This window comes from Electrophorus electricus, chromosome 2, assembly GCF_041902795.1.
Source record: "Electrophorus electricus isolate QZ-2024a chromosome 2, ASM4190279v1, whole genome shotgun sequence".
Taxonomy (NCBI): domain Eukaryota; kingdom Metazoa; phylum Chordata; class Actinopteri; order Gymnotiformes; family Gymnotidae; genus Electrophorus; species Electrophorus electricus.
In genome coordinates this window covers 29,251,613-29,276,322 of record NC_137498.1, presented here as the reverse complement: position 1 = coordinate 29,276,322, position 24,710 = coordinate 29,251,613, and the positions used below count along the sequence as shown (strand labels likewise).

Here is a 24,710-nt window from a genome sequence, read left to right as displayed (position 1 = left end):
ACCCCTCCCCGCAGAGGAGGCGGATATACACGCTGTGAAATGTCATCAGTATAAAAATCTACATCAATATATATTCGTTATAGAACCATCACAGTTATTTCAGAACTTAGGTTTGTTAACAGGCTCTGTCATGAAAAGTGCTAAATAAGAAGTAAACCCCTTATGACGACATTTAGCTATCAAGATGGCAGTGAGAGCACAGGCAGGCACACATATACATCAGGACAAGCAACAAACTGATATGTCAGTCTGGGAACTGACAAAGATATTTTCAGCAACATCCAAATAAAGCAACGTTTTAGCACTGGAAACAAGCTAACATTAGCTCAATTGCAACATCACAGTAAAATGAGAAATGCGTTATAGGGTGTTGTAACCACTATCGTCTCTGTTTTGTTGGAGAATCAAATTTAAAAAAATAAAATAAACGGAAAATATGGTTAGCTACCTACGTGCTAAGCAGAAATGTGGCTAACTCAGCATTAGTTCTGAATCCTTCAGGGTCCGGAGGCTCCACATCTGAAAAGCCGCTCTGATGTTAATCCTTGTGTTATCTCACGCTTTGTCTAATTCTTTATTCTTATTTTGCGTTTCTTTATTTGTTATCTTCCATTTATTGGTCTTTGCCATGTAAATTGTTGTGAGCAAAGGAGGGATGGGCAGGTTTTTTCACTGATGATGAATCTACTATTACATTTGCAAAGTTCCTGATATCACTCACTTCATTTATTGCGTGTGACCAGATGAGAACATGTGCGTGAGCAGCAGTGATTAATGTTCTGTCATACAAGTCCTTGCTCTGATTGGCTGTTTTGATTCGGGTGCAGTGGATTCTTGCAAATGGCATTAGGCGCTAGGTGGAGCCAGATGATCCTGATTTTTGTTTTTTGTTTTTTCACAGATTATCTGTCTCACTTCCTACTGTCAGGACACAGTGAAAGTTTTAGCAAATTAAATAAAATAAAATGGTATTTTTATGCAAATTATCTACTGTTGCTTTCAGGAATCACACTACCAGCACTGTATTTGTGTATAAGCAAAGTAATAACATGTGCATTCATTATAAATATGTGCAAGAAAAACTCAAGTAATCCCACACACATTGTAAATATGATGGAGTGGTTGGCAACCTCCTACCTTTGTTATTACTCTGATTTTGTTTGCTCTAGATTTGCCATTTTAAGGTAGCAGGGACCTATAATGTCTATGTTACCACTCCCATAATTTAATTGATCAAGTATGTTAATACAAATGAAAACACAAGGTAAAACATTATTTTATTCCTTTTATTTTATGTTTGCATTGAGAGCATTGTGTGTTGATCATACTTACCCACCCCCTCCCCCCACCATGTATTATTTTCTACAAAACATTTGTATGTTACTGACACCACCCTTATTTCAGCAGTGGACCAGACTTATCCAAAACACACTCACACACGCCAGCACAAGGCTACACCCATCCGCACCCGCACACACACCCACATCCACACCCACACACACACACACACCCTTCACTTTTCTTTATGCAACAAAACAAAGGGATACAACTTGTGTTGAGCTGATTCAAACGGGCATGTGCTAGCAAAGACCACAATGGTTCCAGTGAAACTGAAGGATATTCACACTCACTTATATATATCAAAGTTGTGAATAACAATATGTATACATCTCTATGGAATACATGAAGTATTTAAATGTTTGATCAAGAAAAGGTCACATAAATAAGGCAAAATGGGTAATATGTAGTGCTTTACATGGAGATACACTATATGCTGTAAAGCTTTCTGGAGAAGTGTGTCCTTGTTGAGGGCAAATTCTTGTTCCAGCAGAGCAGAGTAGTGCTTACCATACAAAATGAAACCAACTAAAAGGCAAATGGTTAATATATAGTCCTACACTCGTTTAGATCAACTCAACAAAGAGAAAACAAAATCAAAATGTTTTAGACATGTCCAGAGAATGAACAAACAATGCAGAGCAACTTGGAGCAGGCGAATGGTGATAGGGAAGGGGGGGGGGGGGGGTGACTGAAGAGCAAAGAGGAAAAAGAAGAGAGATAAAAGAAAGAAACATGGAAGAGAGAAGAAAGAGAAAAGAGAAAGAAAGATAAGGGGGAGAGAGTGGGAGAGAGAGAGAGAGAGAGAGAGAGAGAGAGAGAGAGAGAAGCAAGAAGGAAGCTGCAGGGGTTCTAGATACCAGCTGAGGTTTGGCAGGATGATATGCAGTCAGATTGAGAGAGAAAATTGAAAGAGGGGTTTCTGGGTGAGATATACTGCTAGAGATGCCCTTTTTCATAGTGGAGGTTTACAGGATTAAGAGCATCATGGTGAATGACATGAAACAAGAAATTTCAGAAGGTTCAAGTAAGGCAAAATAAAAATAATAGCAAAAGTAATAGGCTCCAAGCAGAAGGGATAGTGTCTGTGGTTAGATAAGAGGGATGTTCTGCTGTTATGGTAAAGGGTACAGGGCACTAAAGGGAGGAGAGGTTAGAACTGCTTCAGAGCGGCCTGGCGTCGGCCTTGCTGACCTGGTGTCTGTACGGGGTGGCGTGGGCAGAGCAGGAGGGTGGAGAGGATAAGTGGGGTCGGAGGGTGGCAGAGTCCTGAGTTGTTGAGGCGGGCGCTGGGGCGGCTGGTTTGCGAATGAGCTGTGAACTGGCGGGCTCCTCCATGTCTGAGGAGTGCGGTTTCTGTTGCTGTGGCTGAGGGGTCCTTGGTGAGAGCTCCAGGCTGCCCACCGAGATGCCCGAGTCCGTGCTCTGGCTTCGGCCACTGGCCGCACACGGGTCCTCCTCGGGCTCTGCCTCCTCGTCCTCTTGTAGCCACCGGAGCTCTGCCTCCAGGAGGGGGAATGACCTGCGTTCCCATGGCAGCACAGACTGCAACCAAACAGAACTAAACTTCAGCTTTATCTTCCATGACAATGTCATTAACTCCCATTGATGGAAGCAAAAGAACTGACAGGCATCTCTCTCAATATACATACAAAAAAAAAAATGCATTTTTTAAAAATAAATAAATAAAATTAAATTTTTTATATATATATATATATACACATATACATATATATATAAATAAAAATAAAAAAAGCATTTCACTGCCAGTTATATGGTGTATGACTATGTATGTGACAAAAACTTTGAACTTTGACCTTATACACAAAAAGTGCACATGGGAAAATTCATGACATTTTACAGGTTAAAGGATTCCTGACAGTCACAGGGCTGGGAAGGGCATCATGCCCAAATCAGCTCTGTAGAACATCAAGTTCTTTCAGCTTCATAATCACCATGGTAACAGTTCAATGAAGAGATGAAGGGAACATTAAGCACCAAGGCATGCACATGCACTTAGGACCATGTATATACCAGCACATGCACTCACATTGCAAGTGCACACATTCACTTATACACATGCACTCACTCATGCACGCACGCACACACACCTGCTGTTCATCCTCCATTTGGTAAAAGGGATCATCAGCGCCAGAGCACAGAGGGCTTCGTGGTGAGGCCTCTCCCTCAGCAAAGAGCATCAGACTGGGGTCTGGAGAACAGGGAGCCTGCTCCAGCGCCCTACAGCTCTTCCCCTGACCAGGACAGGAGGAGGACCTGACAAATAAATAACATTGCTCAGGCTGGATAACCGGTAAACACGACGTCACTCAATACTGCCCCACGTGCATGGCCAAGGCCGACACCGATGTGTCACCTGCCCCGGCGACGTCTCCGAGCCCAGCTGCCCCAGCGGTTCCTCTCTCTGCTCTCACACACAGCATGCCGCTTGAGGAACACTGTGTCAGACACATCCTCCACCTACATGCAAGGCCGAAAAAAACAAGAGCCACAAAATATTGTAAACCTTCCACCACTGTGAATTTTACGCATTAAGAGCAAGTGTGGTCGTTAGCTTACTGATACAGCAACGCCTGAAATCTGAACCTTTAAGGAAGTGAACATGTTCTCACTATGCTAGTAAATCCTAAACCTACTAACCATAACCCTAGTAATTTATACAAGTAATACTTTATTTATACAAGGACTATTGCAGCTTTATCCAACTCGAGCAGTCCTCAAATATCCCCCTCCTCACTGTATTTGGAGGGACAGGCTGTTCCAGGCAGTGTGCAGGAGGGAGCGTATGCCTTACATGTCTTAAGATCTGTTTTGAAAATGCTCTAAAAGAAAACACACTACATCTCTCCCAAAGCTCCACAAATAACTAGCAGTACTTTGGATTCCAGGGTAAAAGTGAACCCACACTCAGAAAATCCTCAAAAAAGTTTGCACACCTCCATTTCTGAGGTGATTCGTGAGATGCAATGCAAACCAGGGCTGAGAAGCACACACTCACCTCGTCATTGTCTGCTACGTCACTGGGGGACTGGTGCGATGTGTGGGAGTGGGGGGCTTGCCCACCGTGCTGACCCAGCTGCTCCACCGAGTCCCCGCAAACAGAGTCCAGCTCTCTCCAGCTGCAAACACACAGCAAGGGAAGGAAACCATGAAAGTAATTCAAAAACAAGTTATTTCTCATCAAAGTAAGCCTGAGCAATGCAAGGGAACCTAGAGCCCTATACTGGATATGCAAATCAGCTTCTGACAGCTAAGCCTCATCCTACTTCAGCCCTTTAAGTAAAGCAGCCATTGGCTGGATCACAAATGTAATCACTTATCACTTATGCATTATTTAATTCATTAAACCACTTATGCATTAGAATAATGTTCTAGTTTTACCTGGGGGTGATAATCTCTTTGTACTGTAATCTCTGAACTCGGGCCCTTAGGCCAGACAAGCCGAGAGGCATCACCAGGTTATCAATGTCGAATGAACTCTCCCCCCTCCTTCTCCGCAAGGGCTGAAGGATGCATGACAGAAGAGACAGATGCAGTTGCAATTTAAAGTGTTACTCAGTTTCATGTGACTTTAAAATGTGAGAAATATAAGGTCTGACTAGACTACCCCCCCAGATTTACCTGTGTGGGCGTGTCCACTGCGGGAGGCGTGGCAAGCAGAGGGGAAAAGTCTGTTACTTGCTGAGAGAGGAAGCCTGGGCTGACCACAGCCCTCTGACTCCTGCAGTTAGGACCACCTAAAAAGCACCGGCAATTTGTTAAGGTGTACACACATGCACATAGACAGACACTCTGTCATTAGAGAATTTATGATTTTCCCTCACCAGTCATATTGAACAGTGGAGGCAGTGATGAGGGTGGACGGGAACATACAAGCCTGCGCCTCACTCGTCCCGCCCTCTGGTAGCCTTGGCCCCGCCTTCCCAACCATGAGGAAGCTGACAGGCCCATCCACTGCATGGAATTCTGGGACTGAGACCCCGCCAGCGGGGGTGTACCACAGTGTAATGTGAGAGGACAATCTGCGACAAAGACAGCAATGTTCACAGCATCTGGTAGTACAAACAAGAAACACTGCTGCTGAAAACAGGACCCAGTCACCCTTCACGTTTCTGCTGGATGTTGCTTCACTTGTGTGACAGACAGTTAATGTGCTCTAGGAATTACTTGTTTCTTTAAACATGTTTGTCTCTCATCCCCCAATTGTAGCTTTCTTTGCACATTCAAATCAGATTGAATAACTACAGCAAAATTCATTCAGGAGCAGATTTGCATAGCATTCTTTATCCCAACATATCTATCCTCCTGGTATACAAATCGAGTATGTCATTGTGAAATGCATCAGTCAAAACTAGTGCCTGGGGTCAGTGCGATGTACCCACCTGAGACGGCAGAGAGAACCGGGTGAATGCAGGGGTCCAGTGTAGATGGACTAGTCCACACACGCTGCTCCTTATAAGCAGAGCAGTGAGAGGGGACACAGGAACACAGCACGCACACAGTCTGGGGCCCACAAGAGCACGCCAAGGTCACCGTCTAATGGAGAGCCACATGCAAATGGGTGGGGGGGGGGGGCACATCAACTGATAATGAGTCAGCAGTCACGTAACTACATTCTAAAGCTCCAAAGCACAGCTGTGTGATTCCTGCTCTGATATATACACTTTAATTTTATGAAATGCTTTTAATTAGCTTGTAGGACATTGGCGCTGAAGTAGGGGGGTGGACTGGGGGAAGTGCTGGATGCACAGGTCAGAAAGACCACATCACAGAAGGCTGCGGCACTGCCAACATCTGCAGCTACTGAGTCACTCCAGTGCTATCAGCACAACAAACAGCAAGAACAAACATCCTATCAAGGGATCTCACTTTCTCATTTCCTTTCTTGTATTCTTATTAGGCAAATGCATTTTGGAGGCACAAACTCGTGTTTTAAATCACCTTATAAGTTTGTAATCACCTTTGACCCAAGGGCAGCACACCCTTCTATGAGGATCAGCTTGTGACGGCTTTGTCGCGGTAAAGGACGAACTCGTGCAGCAGATGAAGAGGGACTGGATGGGGTTTGTGGGGAGGGGGCGGGGTCTTCCATCTGCCTCTTCCTGAGAGAATCACCAACAGAGGATGACCTAATGGACCACATCTATTGTCAAATTGCCACACTGACCAGGTGAGTATGTGTGTTTCCGTGTCTAAGCGTATGTGTGTGTGCTCCCTGACCTGCAGTCATGGTATGCCAGTGAAGGTTTTGATGTTCTGAGGAGTGTTTCAGGGACTGAGTGAGTGGCTCTCACCTGTGAAACCACCCAAAACACACATCTAATGAATATACAATCTTTTAGGCTATAAATTGAATTCCAGAAACTCTCAGTACCTTGCCCTGTCGGAGGTGTGTGTAGAGTTCTGTTAGGGCACGAATCCGATATTCCAGCTCTGACACTTGAGCCTGTAGCCACACCCACCGGCTGCCAAGCCACGCCCTGTCCTTCATCCACTGCCATTCTCTGCTCATACGACTAAGCAGGAATGGGAAATAACAGGCAGAAACACATCAGTCATGATAATGGATAAAATGGAAGAGGTGGTGCAATTGTATAAACCATTACAATAAACGTTTATCCCCAATCCAGTTTCACAAAGTATATGACGTACGTATGGCAAATTATGATATGTACTGTCTCAGTTTATGCTTTATTTGACAGTCAAATACTTGTAATGAAATACTTACACTGATTTTACAGAACATGGTAACACTCACCGCCCTCTTCTCTCCTCTGCTTCGTCCTCGTCCTCGTCCTCTTCACTGTCGCTACCCCCTCCAGAGCTGCTGGCTGTGTGGTCCGAGTCAAGGGCGCCCTCTGCTGTGTGGAGGACATCACTGCAGCTTTGTGCCAACCTGCTCAGCTCTACTGAGCTCTGAGCCATGGCACTGTGCCCCCTGGTGCAGCTCCACCCTGGGGCCCTCTGCAAGTCACGCAGCTGCTGTGTGACGTGCCTCTCCACTTGCTTTACCTGAACGGCCTGCAGCCTCCGCCACAACCGGTCCATGCGCTCTTGCAGCTCAGCCTGCCGCCGGCTGGCCTCCCCTTTCACTGCCTCCACCTGCTCCACGCTGCTAACTGCCAACTGTGAACCACTGGCTTCACTTCTAATCTCTAGGCTTGGGCCGCCGTGCTCTGTGAAGTATTTAACATGCGAACTGGGGCTCACTGTCCTGGATTCTGCTCCTTTCAGTCCTTTCAGGGACTGATGGGTGTCGTTGTGAGAAGAGTGCACGAGAACGCACTGGGCTTTTCTTACGCATCTACGCTGCTGCTCGTGCTCACGGCACTCATCGTCTCTCCCTGGCCCTGGTCGCCGGTAAACGGGAGCACCATTTTCGCTGACCCCGTTGTGATGATCGGCGGAACCGACGAAAAACGAGCGCACTCGATACAGCCTAACTCGCCCTTTGGAAGTCCTACACGTGCTTTGTTCGCGGCTGTTTATGCTGCTGACACCACGGCTGGCGACTGTCATTTCGGGAGGGCACGCCGTGAAACTCAACAATTCAGCTCCAATCCCGCTTTCATAACAGGGGCGCCGCGAGGACCTGTGCTGGCTGTTTGGCGAATCGACCTCGTATCCCTCTTTGAACGTCTCGGCGCGGGTTTGGCTACGCGCGCTATTTCCTCCAGCAGTGTTCTTGACCGGAGCCTCTCCATTGGAGCCGATGCCGTCCTCAGCGTCCGAGCTGTCGCAGTACGCTATACTCCTTCTCCCAGAGAAACACACCCGCTTTGAGGCGTGGGTGAAACTGCATCCCCGACGTTTGGTAACCACGGGTTCTGACTTTCGATAACCACACCTTGCGGCGGCTGTCATCGTCGCCTCCTCGGTCTCGGGCCGAGCGGTCTGTCCTCTACGATTTCTCGCGGGTCCTGTCGATGGCAGTCTTGCCCTCACTCTGCGTTCGCCCCTCCGCGTCGGAGCTCCCATAAAACACAAACGCTCGCCCCCGCGCTGAAAGCTGCTGGCTTCGTAATCAATATTAATGCCGTTATCCTCTCCTAGTAAACCGCTTTGTCTACCAGCGGCACAAAAGCGCCCAAGTCCATATTTCCTTGAATTTGCGCATTCGTCTCCTTCCCGTGTGATATCCGCAGTACCGTTCAAGAAGTATCCGTCCTTGTTCTTTTTCCGTGCCGGATCCGCATCGATGCAGGTGGCGTTGTCCCATTCGCTGAATGCCTGGGCCTCGGCAACGCTGCTCTCTCTATCCGAGCACTGCGCTGGAGTAGCGCTAGTGGCGGTGGCCGCAGCGGCCGAACTACCGTCACCATTCACGAGCTCACCGCAGCCTCCTCCCCCACAGCAGAGGCTGGTGCTATGCGGACGCCCGGCCGCGCAACCCTGCACTCCAGGCCCGGCTACACTGCCGCTCATTTTTGTCCGATTAATACATCGTTAATACACCGAGTAATAATACATCGTTGTGTCGTCGGCATGGCCGGCTAGGGAGTACTAAGACACCTTTTGTATTAAAAAAAAAAAATTATATATATATATATATATATATATATATATATATATATATATATATATATATATATATATATATAAAGTTTTGGGGATTTTTTTTTTCTCAAGAGGAAGACGGACTTCCCGATCTACCCGCCTTGCCTCCCCCTCTGCACTGTTGGCCGTCTCCAACACTCCCTATTTTCAGCACGCATGCGCTATTATTTAGCCCAACCTTCAGAAAGTATAGAGGGAATGGCACAATAATAATAAAAATAAAAATATGCCACGATAAAGCTGTTTCATCCTTTCATTATAATTCAAAATTTAAATATTTCAGTATTTTAAACAAATAATGTTAAACTTGTAAAAAAAGAGTGCAGATTTAGTGCTGAATATGTCGTTTATTCTTTAAGGGTTTCTATGCTTCTGGACAATCATTTATCTATTTTAGTTTTTTGTAGTTAGACTATATGTCTTCTTTTGAAACAATATGATATGTTTACCACCATAAAACTGAAAATAAACTCGACAAATAGCCTTAAACATATTCGTACCGCTGATGAGCATTTACTTCCCACAAAGAATGTGGATGTGTGCAAGGATTCATAGCGCACTGGGCGTGCACGAGCGGACAAAACGCAACTTCACACCCCACCTCGGCGCGCGCGACCTTCATCGCGAGAGCACTTATTCCACACTACGATCGCCGCCGCCTGACGTCGCTGTTTCACGAGCGCCGCCCCGCCTGTGCTTGTCGTTACGGTTCACGTCACGTAGGCTGGTAACAATGGCGACACAAGCTCCGGGACCTACGACCCAAGCGAGTAGCAGCTCCACATTCAGCCGGAAAAAAGATGGGGGCCCTTGTTCTACATTCTGGGAGAGTCCCGAAACTGTTTCTCAACTTGAAACGGTTCGCAGCTGGGTGGGGAAGCATTACAAAAAGGTAAGCATGCTAGTCGGTTAGCTACCGTTAAGGTACTAGCTAGCTAGCGAAACACATCACGTTACCAAAAGCGTTCTTGGAAATTTGTCAGCTGCACAGCTCGGCTAGCTAAGCAAGCGTTGTGTATGTTTCGGTCTCTGGATTCAAACAAGCTTGTTAACGCTAGCTAACCCATACAGTTAGCTGAATACTAGTTGGGCTAGCTAGGTTAAATCAGACAGCTAGTTAGGTTCGCTAAGCTAACGTTAGCTAGCTAAGATATTTTTCATATCGGCAGCATCATAACGAAATGACGTTAGCTAGCCAACCTTAAGTGGAAATCTAACCGCTAGATAGTCAAGCTACTAGCTAACGTTTTTATGTAGATAGCTGGCTAGTTGCATGATTTTAAAAAAGCTTGCACCGATTTAAAGTCAGTTCAGCAACTACTATGGTTTGCCCAAAATCAGTAATGATGAGTAACTGTTGGCTAGCTCTTGCAGATAAGTGTGTCCTCCATTCTTGAAAACGATGGAAAGCTATTTCGCTAACTGCATGTTGTGTACGCTTGTTTACATGAATTCACCCGATGTTACTTCTTCAGTGACACACCCCCTTCGTATGTTTTAACGTAATTAAGTCTTTTAAGCGTGGATTTGCTTGATCATAAAGTCCATTGAAAAGAAGTTAGTAATGAACTAAAGCAATAGTCAAACCACATTTCTTTGTTGTGTAGTTATGTATGTTGTGAAATGGGTAGTCTGCCTGCTGTGCCAGGTTCAGTGGGCGGTTCAGTGGTCAGAGCTCACGTTTACCTCATGTCAGACCTGGGTTCGAGTTCTAGGTGGCTGCCTTCAGCCTTCGTTACACATGTTGTCAGAAGTGGGATGGCAGTGGGACCATCGGGAAAGTGCCATAGGTTAATTCTTTGAGGGGACGGTGAAACCCAGTCCGTGGACTCCTGACGAGGGGAGTGGGCGTGGTTCTGATGGAAATGGAAGTTGTGTGCAGAGTGGAAAGTGTCATGTGCAGGGGCACCCCCCCCCTCCACCCAAAAAGGTGAAGGGGACTGCCTTTGAAGGGGGAGGATTGGTTGACTGAGACTGTCACTTAAAACGGTTAGTAATCGGTGGTCAAGCCTCATGTTTCCCTCCTATCAGTCCTGGGTTTGAGTCCCAGGTAGGGTGGCTGCCTTCAACCTTTATTACATCTGTAAACACACTGGAGCCTTGCTGTAGGCCATTTTTATATAAATTTGCCACACAAAGAAAGACAGTTTGTATATACCTCAATCAGTTGAGATACCAAGATTATATATTCATCATGGGGGTTACTTCTGGTGTCAGTCTACAGCTAAACCTTTTTTAACTTCTGTTCATTTGAGTGGTATGCTCAGGTTTCAGTAATCTTTGTTCATTTGATCAGTATATTCAGGTTGATGCTCCTTCCAGCAAGTCCCTTGCAGGGCTTGTCTTGCAGCTTCTGCAGTTTCAGGAGGACACATTTGGCCGCAGAGCCACCAGCCCAGATCTCACAAAGCTGCCAGTGAGTCCACTTTTTCACACTTCTCTTTCTATCCTTACTAGCACCCATGATCTCAGCCTCTTTTGAGCACAGCGTCCTCATATAATCCTACAGTACACTTGCTGCATGTTTCTCTCTTATACTGAACTCTGACAGCATGTCAGGTTTCTCATGGGTTCCTCCAAGTGTCCTGTACATGAGCATTCCTTTATCTACCATGTTCTTTGTCCAGTAATATTCACATTATTCAGTGTGTCACAAATATGAATTATCTATCTATCTATCTATCTATCTATCTATCTATCTATCTATCTATCTATCTATCTATCTATCTATCTATCTATCTATCTATCTATCTATTTTAAAGACGTGAACACAAACATTTTTTTCAAATCAGGTGTAAGACAATTTCATGTGTGGTTCTAGATCAGATGCATGTTATTTTAATCTCTTATTGCCTGCAGTGCATTCCTCACACCCACTTCTTGCTGTACATGTGTCATTTTCCTTTTTAACATTTTGGGTAGATGTCTTTGTGATTAAAGTGTACTGGTAGTTTATTGTTGCAAAGTGTCTTGTAGAGTCACGTAGTTCATGTTCCTATGACACTGTTGTTTTTGCAAATGAGCGCAGGCTGGTCCTTTTTATAAAGGAGCTAAATTCATGCTCATGGTTTAACAGTCTGAGTTGTTTCAAATACAAATAAAGTCAATTCAGCAGTAATATGTATGAATGAGTATAGCCATAGAAACAGTTTTTCCTTTCCACAGGCAAAGTGTTTCCTGGACATGAAACCTGGTGGTGCTCTGTGCCACATCATCGGCTCTGTGTACAAATTTAAGACTGAGCAGGGCTGGTGAGTATAGTTTGTCACAGACCTCTTGAACAACTAATAATACAAGACATGCCCACCACTGCATTGCAAACATTCTCGAGAAACATTATTTCCCTCATTTGCATTGTACTATACAGGGAGTAATTTACTCTGGTAATCAGCAATAAAACGCACATAACTATAAGATACTTTCTCATCAGATACTTTCAGATCATAACTGTGCATTAACATTTCCAGTTGTATAAGCAAAAATTAGTTGCTTTTAACAGACTGCCTACTGAGACGATCCTGCTTATCCCTCTTACTTATAAGAATTATAAGAATTAGCCATAGATATTCTGCTCATTTAAGACGGCTTCATCAGACTAACAGCATCACTGACATAATGCAGGAAAGATGGTAAAAACTAACTAACATTAGCTAAGTTAACCATTATCATTAGTTAGTTGGGCTGTTACTCAAGAAACTCACAATGCATTTTGGTACACATTCAACTAGGATAATTATCATCATTTGCTAGATATTATAAGTGTATTGTGGGAAGTTGTATTTCCCCACCGTCTCTAGAATTCTAATTATTGTTTAGGCACTAAGGCCAGTGTGTCTGCTTTAAAGGACTATTTAAGCATCTATGACAGTCACAGGTTTGGAGTAAGGTTTAGTGGGACTAGCTTGTAGTGTTGTAGGACACAGAAGGAACCCGCTCTGTGTATCAACCAGCACTAAGTAACCATGTTGATCAGATCTCTTTTACCCTTATAATTGTGTTCATATGAATATGAAATGGTGGTGAAGCGTTAATTAATCATAGAGCTGTTGTTCTATAGCTAAACCTATTGCCTCTGGCTTCACCGTGCTGCTAACTTTGATGGTGATTGAAAATCTTGTTGTTGTCTTCTCCTCTGTGGCAGGCGGCGCTTTGATTTGCAGAACCCTTCCCGAGTGGACCGCAATGTCGAGATGTTCATCAGTGTGGAGAAAACCCTGATACAGGTACTGAACATATGGAGTATTCACACATTCTTGACAAGACACACAGCCCAAAGACAGAAATGAAGATGCATAGAGAGCGGGATGAAGAAAATGTTAATGGTCATTGTGGTGTCTACTGTTATATGATTCTTGATGGCATGTGCCTGTGTGTGGATGGGGTTGTGTGTAGAATAATCTGCTGAGCAGACCAGTGGTGTACCTGTCACCTGAGCTGGACCTGAAGCAGGCCAGCGAACTCCATGAAATCATCACACGACATCAGGTGAGGAAGAGTGAAGAGGAGCAGCAAGCAAACATGTAGGGAATTTGTTATTTATAGTCTCGTGAATTTCTGTCTGTCTGTCTCTCTCTGTCTCTCCCTCTCAGGGTTCCGTCACAGAAGACAGGTTACAAGCCACCCATCAAGTTTACCCATCTCCCACCTCAGCAGATGATGGTGTGTAATGTATCTAGAGGGAATATATGTGTTTACTACATATAATGTCTGGAGTTTGTGTTTGGTGTATATAATGTGGGTGTGGGTGTGTGTGTGGGTGTGTGTGTGGGTGTGTGTGTGGGTGTGGGTGTGGGTGTGGGTGTGGGTGTGGGTGTGGGTGTGGGTGTGTGTGTGGGTGTGTGGGGGTGTGTGTGTGGGGGGGTGTGTGGGTGTGGGTGTGGGTGGGTGGTATCTAAGGTATTAGATTTAGTGAGTGACTCTGGGTGGTTTTGTTCTTCAGAAGAGTGGTTCCGGCCTGTCATGTGGGTAGATGAGCATGTTCTAGTGCACTGGGGAATGTATCCAGACAGGTAGCGCACACAAAACAGCAGAATAAGAATGTTAAATATTACATATGTCCATATTACATATGATATTTACATATGGATAAATGTTTTGTGTCATTGGTAGTTATGATACATGGGTCCCGAGCAGTGATGTTGATGAAGGTGTAGAGGAGCCGTCTTGTCCAGGTCGACCCTGGAAGGTGAGTGGATGGAAAGCCTTATTCCAAACCATGATGCCTTGCCAAGTGTGTTTTTATATGAACCTCTTTACAAAAGCACAAGTATGGACAGAGGTTTTGCTGCTTAACCCATTAGCACATTTAAAGTACCATAACAGTAATAGGATGGCTCTGTGATGGTCTAATGCTACTCTGAGCTAGGTTATCAGTGCCTGCCTATTATAGTTATCTGTATAAACTGAAGTGAATTTCAGACAGGAACTTGATCAGTTGTTTCTACTGCATGCATTGATTAAACATAATTTCTAAAAGCTGACTGAGGTGCTGATTGGCTTAGGTACATGCCAGATGGGTTCAGGACACAGATGTGTTTAATGAGTGGATGACTGAAGAGGATTATGACGTGGATGAGGGCAGGCGGGGGATCAGCTACCGGCAACGCATATACCTAAGGGACGAGGAGGTAGACCCAACCCACCGCCCCATGTTCCTCATCTGTTACCCTGCCCCCTCTGTTGGCTCCTCTTCTGGAACCTCTGCTCTCTGTTGTCTCCTCTTCCATTATCCCCTGTTACCCCCTCTGCTCTATTATCCCATCTGTTGCCCTCTCCTCTCTGTGATCCCCTTTGTCCCCTCTTATGCTCACCCCCTTTGCTACCCACTCTGCTGTCTTTACCCACATTTCTCATTTACCCCCCTCTGCCATCTTTACACTGTCAGGAGTGCAAGACTTCTGGGAGGAAGAGGAGGAGCTCACCCTCACCACCCTCGATCGAGCCCAGAAAGAAAGCACAGAAGAAAGGGTGATCTTAAACCGTACCCTTTTCTCATGAACTGTACTAGAACGGGAGCAAGAAAAATATTTAAAAAAAAATTTCCTTAAATGATTATCTTATTTGGTTAATTTGTAATTTGCAGGTTAGGGGCATATAAGAAGCGTGGTCAGCATGAGGAGGCAGAGCTAGAGGAGGATCTGACTAAAGACATGGAGGACCCAACACCTGTGCCTAACAGGGAGGAGGTCATACTACCCAAAAATGGCGAGATTCTATGTTTCTCTTGTCTACCTTTTTAATTTGCTTCATTTTCTTTTATACAAATTGAGGTTATTAATCAGTAATTATGCTGATTTTTGTCTTTATCCTTGGCAACAGTTAACTTGAAGAAAGACAGTGAGAACACACCAGTGAAAGGCGGGACCATGACTGACTTGGGTAAGGGCATGCGTGTGTGTCACACAAGCACACATACCTGCTTGTTAATTTTATTTACTTCTTGATATACTGTTGTTTGACCTTGTAATGTGGTGTTTGTGCTGTTTCGTTTCTGTAGATGAGCAGGAGGATGAGTTCCTTTCTGGCGTACGGGTGAGTGTGTATGTGCGTCACCTTGCTTCATATTAGTGGCTGTAATACTAATCATCACACTCCACACCCACAGTGTTCTGCCTGCATTATCATCATTCACAGTGACATGTATAGGTCACAGTAATTGCACTCATCGACTCCCGTTACCTGCGGACATGTGTGCACATGCTCGTGTTCGTGTGCAGGACGAAGAGGATCAAGTCCGGGAGTTCAGCCGTGGTCTGGAGAGTGAGGAGACTGCGACGGAGCAGACACACCACATCATTATTCCCAGCTATGCCTCCTGGTTCGACTACAACTCGTGAGTCTTGCCTGGGCTGGCTGGCTTGACATGTTTTGGGCTTGTTTTGTTTCTACAAATGAGGGAAAGCAGGGTAAACACGTATACACATCTGAATACAGGCATTTTAATAACTTACTGTAGCCATTTCCGCAGACTGTAACCATACCCGGTCTCAACCAAATCTCAGACCCACATCCTCTGACTACCAGACTAAAGACCAGCTCTCTGGCACAGCAGCCATAAAACACATTTCACCTTCCTGGGTGACATCCCTGTCACGCCACCCTCTTCTTCAGTGAAAGTGACATTTCCGTTACACCACCCTTATTAATCTGTCCTTTGTCTTCCCATTTCTCAACAGCTATATTACACTGATGAGAAATAAAATCTGTATTCCTTTGCATTTGTTAAAAATTAACCCAAGAAGGCCATTGACCAGTGGCCCTGTGTGCTGTCATGTGAATGGAAACTGGTGCTAACACTGATCTGTCTGTGTGTGTCTGTGTCTCAGCATGCACAGGATAGAGAGGAGAGCACTGCCCGAGTTCTTCAATGGAAAGAACAAGTCCAAATCACCAGAAATGTGAGACCTTTTTAGACGCACTATCTGCATTTATCACTCCACTCACTTCTCAGGCATCAAATCAACACTGTGTCTGGCATCACTTTTTGCAGCTATCTGGCGTATCGTAACTTCATGATTGACACCTACCGCCTGAACCCACAGGAGTACCTGACATCCACCTCCTGCAGACGCAATCTTACAGGAGATGTCTGTGTCCTTATGAGGTCAGCGCGTCTGTTCATGTGCATGCTTGTATGCCTGTTTTGTATGCATTTGCTTTGACCTTGTGTGTACTTACATGTGTACAAATGTACGTGTGTGCGCGCATGGATATGTGTAGGGTCCATGCATTCCTGGAGCAGTGGGGTCTGATTAATTATCAGGTTGAAGCTGAGAGTAGACCCCTCCCCATGGGCCCCCCCCCAACGCCTCACTTTAACGTCCTCACAGATACACACTCTGCCCTGATTCCTCTGCAGCATAGACCATTACAGGTACCACCCCACCACCCCCCTTACACACACACACACGCACATGCAGTTGTAAGGAGCTTAATGGGGTTTTTCATGGTTGCAGGTTCCATCCTCTCAGCACATGCTTAATTTTCCAGAGAAGAGTAGAGAAAAACCCTCCGACCTGCAGAACTTTGGCCTGCGCACCGATATATATGCAAAGAAACATCCAAAGGTCTTACTTGCACACACACTTGCATGCATGCACGCACGTGCGCACACACAAACAAACAAACACACTCTCACATTCTCTCTCTTTCTTTCATTTTTTTTTTTTTTAATCTCTCTCTCTCTCTCTCCCTCCCAAAATTGTAAACCTCTCTTATGGTTCCAGTTAAACTCTGTATTGTCAGCGCTTTAGAGAGCTGTCCATGGTCCTGAAGCCACAAACCTGAGCAGCTTTTCTGTGTCCCTTACACACTGCAGACTAAAGGAGCAAGTGCAGGGCGAGAGTGGACAGAACAAGAGACGCTGTTGTTGCTGGAGGTAAGCCAGGCAGCCAAGCTGTACATACAGTTTGTTCTGGCCAGAGAACATGGGTTTCATGTGCAATATAATATACAGAGATATAATTTCATCAGAATTTATATATGAAAGTGTTACAGAAATACCTGTTTGCCAAAAAAACAAACAAAAAAAGATCAAGCCACAAATTGGGTTACAAAGATGTGTTTCTCTCTCTCTCTCTCTCTCTCTCTGTCTCTGTCTCTCTCTGTCAGGCATTGGAGATGTATAAAGATGACTGGAATAAAGTTTCGGAGCATGTAGGTAGTCGCACGCAAGATGAGTGTATTCTACACTTCCTGCGGTTGCCCATAGAGGACCCATACCTGGAGAACTCGGAGGCATCTTTGGGACCTTTGGCCTACCAGCCAGTCCCCTTTAGCCAATCAGGAAACCCCGTCATGAGCACTGTTGCTTTCCTCGCTTCAGTAGTCGACCCCAGAGTTGCCTCTGCTGCTGCCAAGGCTGCCTTGGGTGGGTGTAAGCGTGGGTGTACCTCAGTGTGCGTGGGTGATGCTTGGTGGGTTGGGGTGGTGTCACATTTTGTACCAGAGAAAAAACCTTTTCTTTGAAAATCTGTTTTCTGAAAATCTCAATCTCCAGCACACCAACAGGTGCTTTACTTCATGAATCTTGTTTATGTAAAAGTCATTTGGCACTAAAATAAAAACTTCTTTAAAGGTCTTTTCATGATGTTGCGCTCTCTCTCTCATTCTCATATATTTGTAGAGGAGTTCTCTCGGGTGAGGGACGAAGCCACCCCCGAGCTGCTCCACTCACACATTCACAGAGAACGTGCAAGGAGCCTAGCACAACTCGACTCTGCCTTCAGCCTCCAATCAAGTAACATCTCAGAGAGTGACTCTGACCAACTAGAAAAGAGTGGTACGTTTTTATACACACACACTCTCTCTCTCACACTCACTCACACACACACACACACACACACACACACACACACATATATATATACATACGCACGCACGCACGCGCACACACACACACACACACACAATCAGTTTGTACTGCAGGAAGTATCCAGTAGGGTGTGCAATTAGTCTAATATCTGAAGGGCTGAGCAAAGACTACAAGCTTATGGCTGACACTTAACTAAATAAAGAGATGACTAAAATCTGTTTCCTTGTTCTTTCTAGATGGGGCTGGAATAGAAAAAATGGAGTTTGATCCTGACCAGCATATAAATGTGAGAGAACCCTTATATCAGACTCTGTTCTGAATCTTGTGGGCCATCTTAAAACTGGACCACATCCCGTTCTAAGTTCATATGCAATATACTAAAATATTATGTGTTATATTCACATATAATAATGAGACTTTGTGATTATATGTGAAAATAATAGATTTTAAAATCCATCTCTATGTACTGTTTTCTCTGTTCCTGTCTTTTTTTCTTCTTTTTTTTTGGATTGTTTGTTTCTGCATTTCTGTCTTTGTCTTTTCTCTGGTTGTCAGGTGGTGGGGGAACATGGAGCAGGAGAGGGAGAGCAAGTGAAGAATGAGGAAAGAGATGAGATTGAATCTGAGAAGAGGGTACAGAACCTGGCAGGTGTGTGTTACTGCAGACACTTAAACACCGATGCCACACACATACTGCCTCTCGCATACACCACCACCACACACACACACACACACACACACCTCCTCACACTCACACCACCATACACTCTGCCACACACATTGCTCACACTGCATCACACCATCGCACACTCACATGACCATACACACCGCCACTTCCACATCACCACCTACACACTGCTGCACACTCACTCCACCATACACACAGCTACACACACTCACACCACAATACAGTTACACTACTCACACCGCTACATACTCATGCTGCCATACATTCACAATGCCACACACTCACTGCACCTGATGTAACCCCATGGTCACATCCCCAAACTACCACACCACCACTACATTACAACATTAAAACACTTTCTCTCTGTCTGTGTGTGTCTGTGGTAAAGAGGATGGATTGGAGATGGGCCAGACTCATGGAGAAGAAGAGGAGAGAAGTAGTAGGGTGGAGCTTGAGTTGGTTGAAGCACACATTGCCACAGCAGCCGCTGCTGCATTGGCCTCTGCAGCCACCAAAGCCAAAGTGAGCAACGGCATCTTTTTTCTCAAACACTGACCTCAGGTTTGAGGGTGGTAAACCCCTAGGTGAAGGGAGGGTGGTAAACACCCGGGGTTATGCACAATTCTCAATAAACTGGGAATATTATGCCTAATTGCCTCAACTACTTTTTTTTAACATTCTCTCTCTTTCACCCCCCCCCCCCCCCCCCCCCCCCCCAAGCACTTGGCTGCAGTGGAGGAGAGGAAAATTAAGTCTCTAGTGGCTCTGCTGGTTGAGACACAGATGAAGAAGTTGGAGATCAAGCTGAGACATTTTGAGGAGCTGGAAACCATCATGGACCGGGAGAAGGAGGCTGTAGGTTCACACAGCACTAACTGCACTGCACCAGTAACACCACTGCATCCGTAACAACACAGTGTGGCAGCACAGTAGCCTGGTGGTTAGCCTCTTAGCTCTAGGGTCTTGGGTTCGAGTCCCTATCTGGGTGGAGTTTCCATGTTCTCCCTGTGTTTGCATGGGTTATCTCCAGGGTCTCTGATTTCCTCCCACATTCCAAAAACATGGAGGTTAAGTTGATTGGATAATCAGTTTTCCTGTGTAATTGTGACCTGTGTGTTTGTGTGTTTGTGTGTTGTGTGTGTGTGTGTGTGTGTGTGTGTGTGTGTGTGTGTGTGTGTGTGTGTGTGTGTGTGTGTGCGCGTGTGTGTGTGTGTGTATGTATGCATGTTTGTCCAGTGCTGGTTGATGCTCTGTCCTGGTCTTAACCTCCTCCCCTTTCCCTGCACCTGGTGCAGTCCCCCAGGCGGCTATGGTTTCTGATAGAGAGAATGCTGTGCGCAAATTTGCTGCCACTTCTCATCGGTTTATGAGTGATCGTAAAAGCTAATATATATGTCTTTAAAAGCATCCCTGACTCTGAGAAATGTGCTGTATAAATGTAAATAATAATAGCAATAACAATTGCAGTCTGCTGCATCTTCTTCATATAGAGTAGCGTTTAATATGGAATATTATCCGTTGTCATTCATCCCACAGGAAAACCATGTTGAAGTGAGCACTGTAATGCAATACATTTGTTAAGAGCATGTGTGTATAACTCCTTCCCCAACGATGGCATGCCAGTGGAGCCTGACCTGCCTTCTTCACTTTCCTCACACCCCCTTAAGCAAGGCTACGCAGTAATGATGCTGTGACTCTAAAAGCATGAAGTAGTGTGGAAGCACAGTGGGATTTTGGTGCTTACTGCTAATTGTGTGTGTGTGTGTGTGTGTGTGTGTGTGTGTGTGTGTGTGTATGTATGTGTGTATGTATGTGTGTATGTATGTGTGTGTGTATGTGTGTATGTATGTGTGTATGTGTGTGTGTATGTATGTATGTGTGTATGTGTGTGTGTATGTGTGTGTGTATGTGTGTGTGTGTATGTGTGTGTGTATGTGTGTATGTATGTGTGTATGTATGTGTGTGTGTGTGTGTGTGTGTGTGTGTGTGTGTGTGTATGTATGTGTGTACACACACACTGGGTGTGGTATATATGTATGGGGGGTGTGTGCTTCTGTGCGGTGTATGTTCATGTGTGCTGGTGGTGTGTGTACATGCGGGGTACGTGCATGTGCACTGTGTGTATGTGCAGTTGGAGCAGCAGAGGCAACAGTTGCTGGCGGAGCGTCAGAGCTTCCACATGGAGCAGGTGAAATACGCTGAGCTGAAGGCCCGCCAGCAGCAGGAGCAGCAGGGGGGCAGTGGAGGTGGAGCTGCATATAACCCTGCCCACCATGGTATGGCTCAACCTGCACACGTATGTTCACTATACAGAGGGGGCGTTGTGTATATGATGACATCACTGTGTGTGTGTGTGTGTGTGTGTGTGTGTGTGTGTGTGTGTGTGTGTGTGTGTGTGTATAGATATTATATATATATAGATAGATAGATAGATAGATAGATATGTATATGTATGTGTGTGTATATATAGATATATATGTATATGTATGTATGTATGTGTTTGTGCACATGATGTCTTGGTTGGTTCATCTGTCAGGTCGTACAGTGGGCAGTGGAGGAGCAAGCCAGATGTTGAGCTCCCGCCACACTGGGGCTCCCAATGGCACTTGTGAGTAACTTTTCATTCTCTCCTTGATCATAAATCCTCTGAACACCTGTTCTGGGATCTTCATACCTGTTGACCTCAGGAATTATCACATATATCCTGAACTGTTGGTCTGAAACCATGCATACATTGAATACATTTGAATACATTTGAATTTCTCCTTTTTTCATGTAGACCCAACCCCATCTCCCTCGCAGTCTGAAGGGACCACACCCATTTCAAGGGCACCAATGGAGAGCTGAAGCCAGTCACCGTTGTGGATATCTCAACCATATCCAACTGCAGACAGTGTTACAACCATCTCCAGCAATGAGTCACACACTTGCACCTCAAACAGTCCAATCCATCACACTTCACTTTAGTACTGCAATTTCGGCATACCATTTCATGTTTTACTTGTCAAGTAATGGATGTGTTGGTACTGGTCATTTGTAAATGTGGGTTTTTTTATGCTACAGTGACTTTCAAAAAGTAACATTTGTGGCTTTACATTTGCTGTTTCATCTGCACTAAATGTTTGTAGCTCAGTTTTTGTATTGAATCAGATACAGCACTTGTGGAATAAGAATCAAGGCTCAATAAATTTTCTACAAAAGGTCATTTTTGTTATTTGTATTATTAATATCATTAGGCAGTTATTAATGCCTTTAACTGTTTCATCTGATTACAGTCTCTACTGAGCTTGCAACATGACATACTGTTAACCAGAGTAGTCCATAAATAAGGGAACAATATATATTAGTAACCAGAGAAGTCCATATAGAAGTCAAGAGGGATTGTTACTCTAATGTCTGTAACTGTGTTTAAGTGAAGGTAAAGGACAATGTCAGCCTTGATTCAAGGCTGTTTATGTTTACACTGGGTACACCACTTAGGAATTATTAGCTTTATGTACATGCCCACCCAGCACACATTCATACAATTTAGGGAATCAATTGTAATTCACACAAACTAACCTAATAGTAAATAGGTTTAGGATTAGTATATGGTATTGTTATGTTTAGTATTAGTATTAATTTGGTTGCATTTACTGAGGGCCTAAGTGTGGATTCAATATCCTCAAAAAAAGTTAATTTTTCTAAATGTGTGCTATTAATACATATGCGCAAGACACAAAAACATCAAAGACATGCTTGTCAAGAGTGAGGTAAATGTCCAGTTGAATAATAACAGTAGCCTGTAACCACTCTGTGCAATATGTACATTTATTAACACTGCCACTAAACTAGCAGAAAAGGATCAATCGTTATCACCCATACCTCCTCATGCATCACTGCAGTTGTCTATAGTATTTTTTATCAGAGATGTAATCAGCTTTACACTGTAGAACTCAAGAGAAGGCTTGCTGATTGTTTCGTGGAATAAATTCAGGCCATCAAAATTAATGATTTGCCATTTCCAGTGATAATGCATTTTAATGATAACAGACACTGCATTAATGACATCTGTTTGCATGGTCAGTTGTTACTATGGCAGCAACAAAGAAAGGTAATCTACACTCTCAGGACTTTAGGCTTATCATATTATTATTATTATTATTATTATTATTATTATTATTGTTGTTATTATATTATTATTATTAATATTATCATTATATTATTATTATTATTATTATTATTATTATTATTATTAGTCACATTTATATAGGGCCTTTTTCAAACTCAAGGGTGCTTTACAAACAGCATCATGTTTGCCGCACTTGCTTTCTGGCTGAACTCCATGCTCAACTTTTTCCTGAGTGCTTGTGAAGGGATGTCATTACTGAGCGTTATGAGAGCATTTACCTGACAATCAGCTTTGGAAGGTAAACTCCCTTTATTCTAAAACACTCATGACCATGGACACATCTACCACTAAGGTCACAGAGGTCTAGACCCTTGTGTTTCTTTCCAAGGTGTATGGAATTTTAAAAAATGTAAAATGAATGTCATTTCAGGGGTTGAACCCTGACAAAACACTGCCCTATCATCAGATGATAAGATGATGAGAGGGCATGGATAATCAACACACACACACACACACACAAACAAAAACAAGCATGCACAGAACTGACCTATTGCTCCCATATTTGGCCTTGATTAGATATCAGTGGTGTCCCTATACTTGAATAATTTAATTAAACTTTGTCAACATTCACATTGTTATTTCATGATCATTTTAGCCTCTTCTGTGTTTCTACCTTGTAGTGAGGAGGGTTCGTCAAGCTCATGTTGTGGACATCTGTATTCCTAAACCCTGTGTACAGCCATGTTAGGTGACTAACTCATCTTCTGTCATGAAGTGATTTAGAGCCACTTTTTCTTAGACCTGTTTATCACCCCAAGCCTGTGTAAGATAGAGGTGTATCTCTTCCTCGCTGCTGAGCAGATAAGTTCTAGAAAGCCACTGATCAATGGACTACCATTAAATTAAATATGCTAGTAACCTGAACAAATTGTTAGTTTGTCAGTTTATTATGCATGCAGAATTAGGCTAACTTTTCAGTTGTCATCCAATATTCATTTGCTGTGTGCCTACACTTATGTACAGTGATGTATATGTGGAAACTGATGATGCATTGATCAGTGTAAGGGTCATAGTAAGTTTAACTCAAGACAGAATTTATTGTGATTTGATTATTCCTCAACCCTGCATGTTTGTTTGTTTGTTTTTGTCTGCAGTCTGCAACTCGAAAAAAACACCGACTACAAGACTTATACGGAGACATATTAATACAAAATACGTTTGTGTTGAATCTCCTAAATTTCATGAGTGGTACTTAAAGTCAGTTATGATTGATTATGGACCCATTTTAGCCTTTCGTCTTCTCTTTTTGCCTGGGGAGCGCGGGGAACCAGACCCCTGATTTCCAAAACAAACCCCCACGTGCTCACAAACGTACATATAACGTTTCATTGAAATGACCAAAAATACATAATGTAAAAATGAAGGGAGTCCAATAGGACCTTGGTTTAAAACCTTCCCAACTCGTGTTGAATAAAACATTCAACACGGTTTGCTTTTACTACTTAAAACTTTTTTAAATAATCTATTTAAGACAAAACTGAACGCTTCACAAATCGTACATCTACTCAACCTTCTCCGAAATGTTGCATATTTACAGGATTACTAGGTAATTATAGCAACGATATTGGTGACTTGGGCTGGTATAGTGCGAGCGGTCACACAATAACTAAATCTACACAGAA

General features: G+C 44.1%; 2 protein-coding genes across 3 annotated transcripts; one reads left to right on the top strand and one right to left on the bottom strand.

Annotated features, from left to right (window-relative positions):
* Window positions 1-2,011: 2,011 nt before the first annotated feature.
* Window positions 2,012-8,872, bottom strand: LOC113580426 (uncharacterized). 2 transcript variants are annotated; one of them, XM_027014967.3, is made up of 12 exons: window positions 7,118-8,872; window positions 6,734-6,875; window positions 6,580-6,653; window positions 6,320-6,488; window positions 5,742-5,895; window positions 5,184-5,381; window positions 4,981-5,096; window positions 4,741-4,862; window positions 4,358-4,478; window positions 3,716-3,819; window positions 3,450-3,615; window positions 2,012-2,883 (listed from the first exon to the last, which is right to left on the bottom strand). In XM_027014967.3, the coding sequence occupies exons 1-12, from the start codon at window positions 8,782-8,784 to the stop codon at window positions 2,503-2,505; spliced, it is 3,414 nt and encodes a 1,137-aa protein (XP_026870768.2). In that variant the 5' UTR covers window positions 8,785-8,872; the 3' UTR covers window positions 2,012-2,502. The 2 variants fall into 2 exon arrangements, with proteins under 2 accessions (XP_026870768.2, XP_026870769.2); XM_027014968.3 differs by having other exon boundaries at window positions 6,320-6,461.
* Window positions 8,873-9,598: 726 nt separating this feature from the next.
* On the top strand, window positions 9,599-22,122 carry smarcc1b (SWI/SNF related BAF chromatin remodeling complex subunit C1b). Its single transcript, XM_081697901.1, has 28 exons — window positions 9,599-9,808; window positions 11,213-11,332; window positions 12,082-12,167; window positions 13,058-13,139; window positions 13,309-13,401; window positions 13,506-13,575; window positions 13,856-13,925; window positions 14,026-14,101; window positions 14,418-14,543; window positions 14,801-14,883; window positions 14,999-15,120; window positions 15,235-15,294; window positions 15,413-15,447; window positions 15,633-15,748; window positions 16,242-16,313; window positions 16,406-16,519; window positions 16,636-16,789; window positions 16,872-16,982; window positions 17,234-17,293; window positions 17,527-17,785; window positions 18,041-18,196; window positions 18,466-18,515; window positions 18,785-18,878; window positions 19,306-19,439; window positions 19,638-19,772; window positions 21,049-21,193; window positions 21,454-21,525; window positions 21,697-22,122. Exons 1-28 carry the CDS (start codon window positions 9,650-9,652, stop codon window positions 21,762-21,764), a joined length of 2,922 nt encoding a protein of 973 aa, XP_081554027.1. The 5' UTR covers window positions 9,599-9,649; the 3' UTR covers window positions 21,765-22,122.
* Window positions 22,123-24,710: the final 2,588 nt, after the last annotated feature.

Bases quoted from the DNA above. Each gene is read 5' to 3' on its own strand.
- LOC113580426 (XM_027014967.3), bottom strand. From the start codon at position 8,784: ATGAGCGGCAGTGTAGCCGGGCCTGGAGTGCAGGGTTGCGCGGCCGGG. The intron at 4,863-4,980 runs GTAAATCTGGGG...TGCATCCTTCAG, and splicing joins CAGTGGACACGCCCACACAG to CCCTTGCGGAGAAGGAGGGG. The intron at 3,820-4,357 runs GTGAGTGTGTGC...CCTTGCATGTAG, and splicing joins ACGTAGCAGACAATGACGAG to GTGGAGGATGTGTCTGACAC.
- smarcc1b (XM_081697901.1), top strand. From the start codon at position 9,650: ATGGCGACACAAGCTCCGGGACCTACGACCCAAGCGAGTAGCAGCTCC. The intron at 13,926-14,025 runs GTAGCGCACACA...TGTCATTGGTAG, and splicing joins TGGGGAATGTATCCAGACAG to TTATGATACATGGGTCCCGA. The intron at 17,786-18,040 runs GTGGGTGTAAGC...ATATATTTGTAG, and splicing joins TGCTGCCAAGGCTGCCTTGG to AGGAGTTCTCTCGGGTGAGG.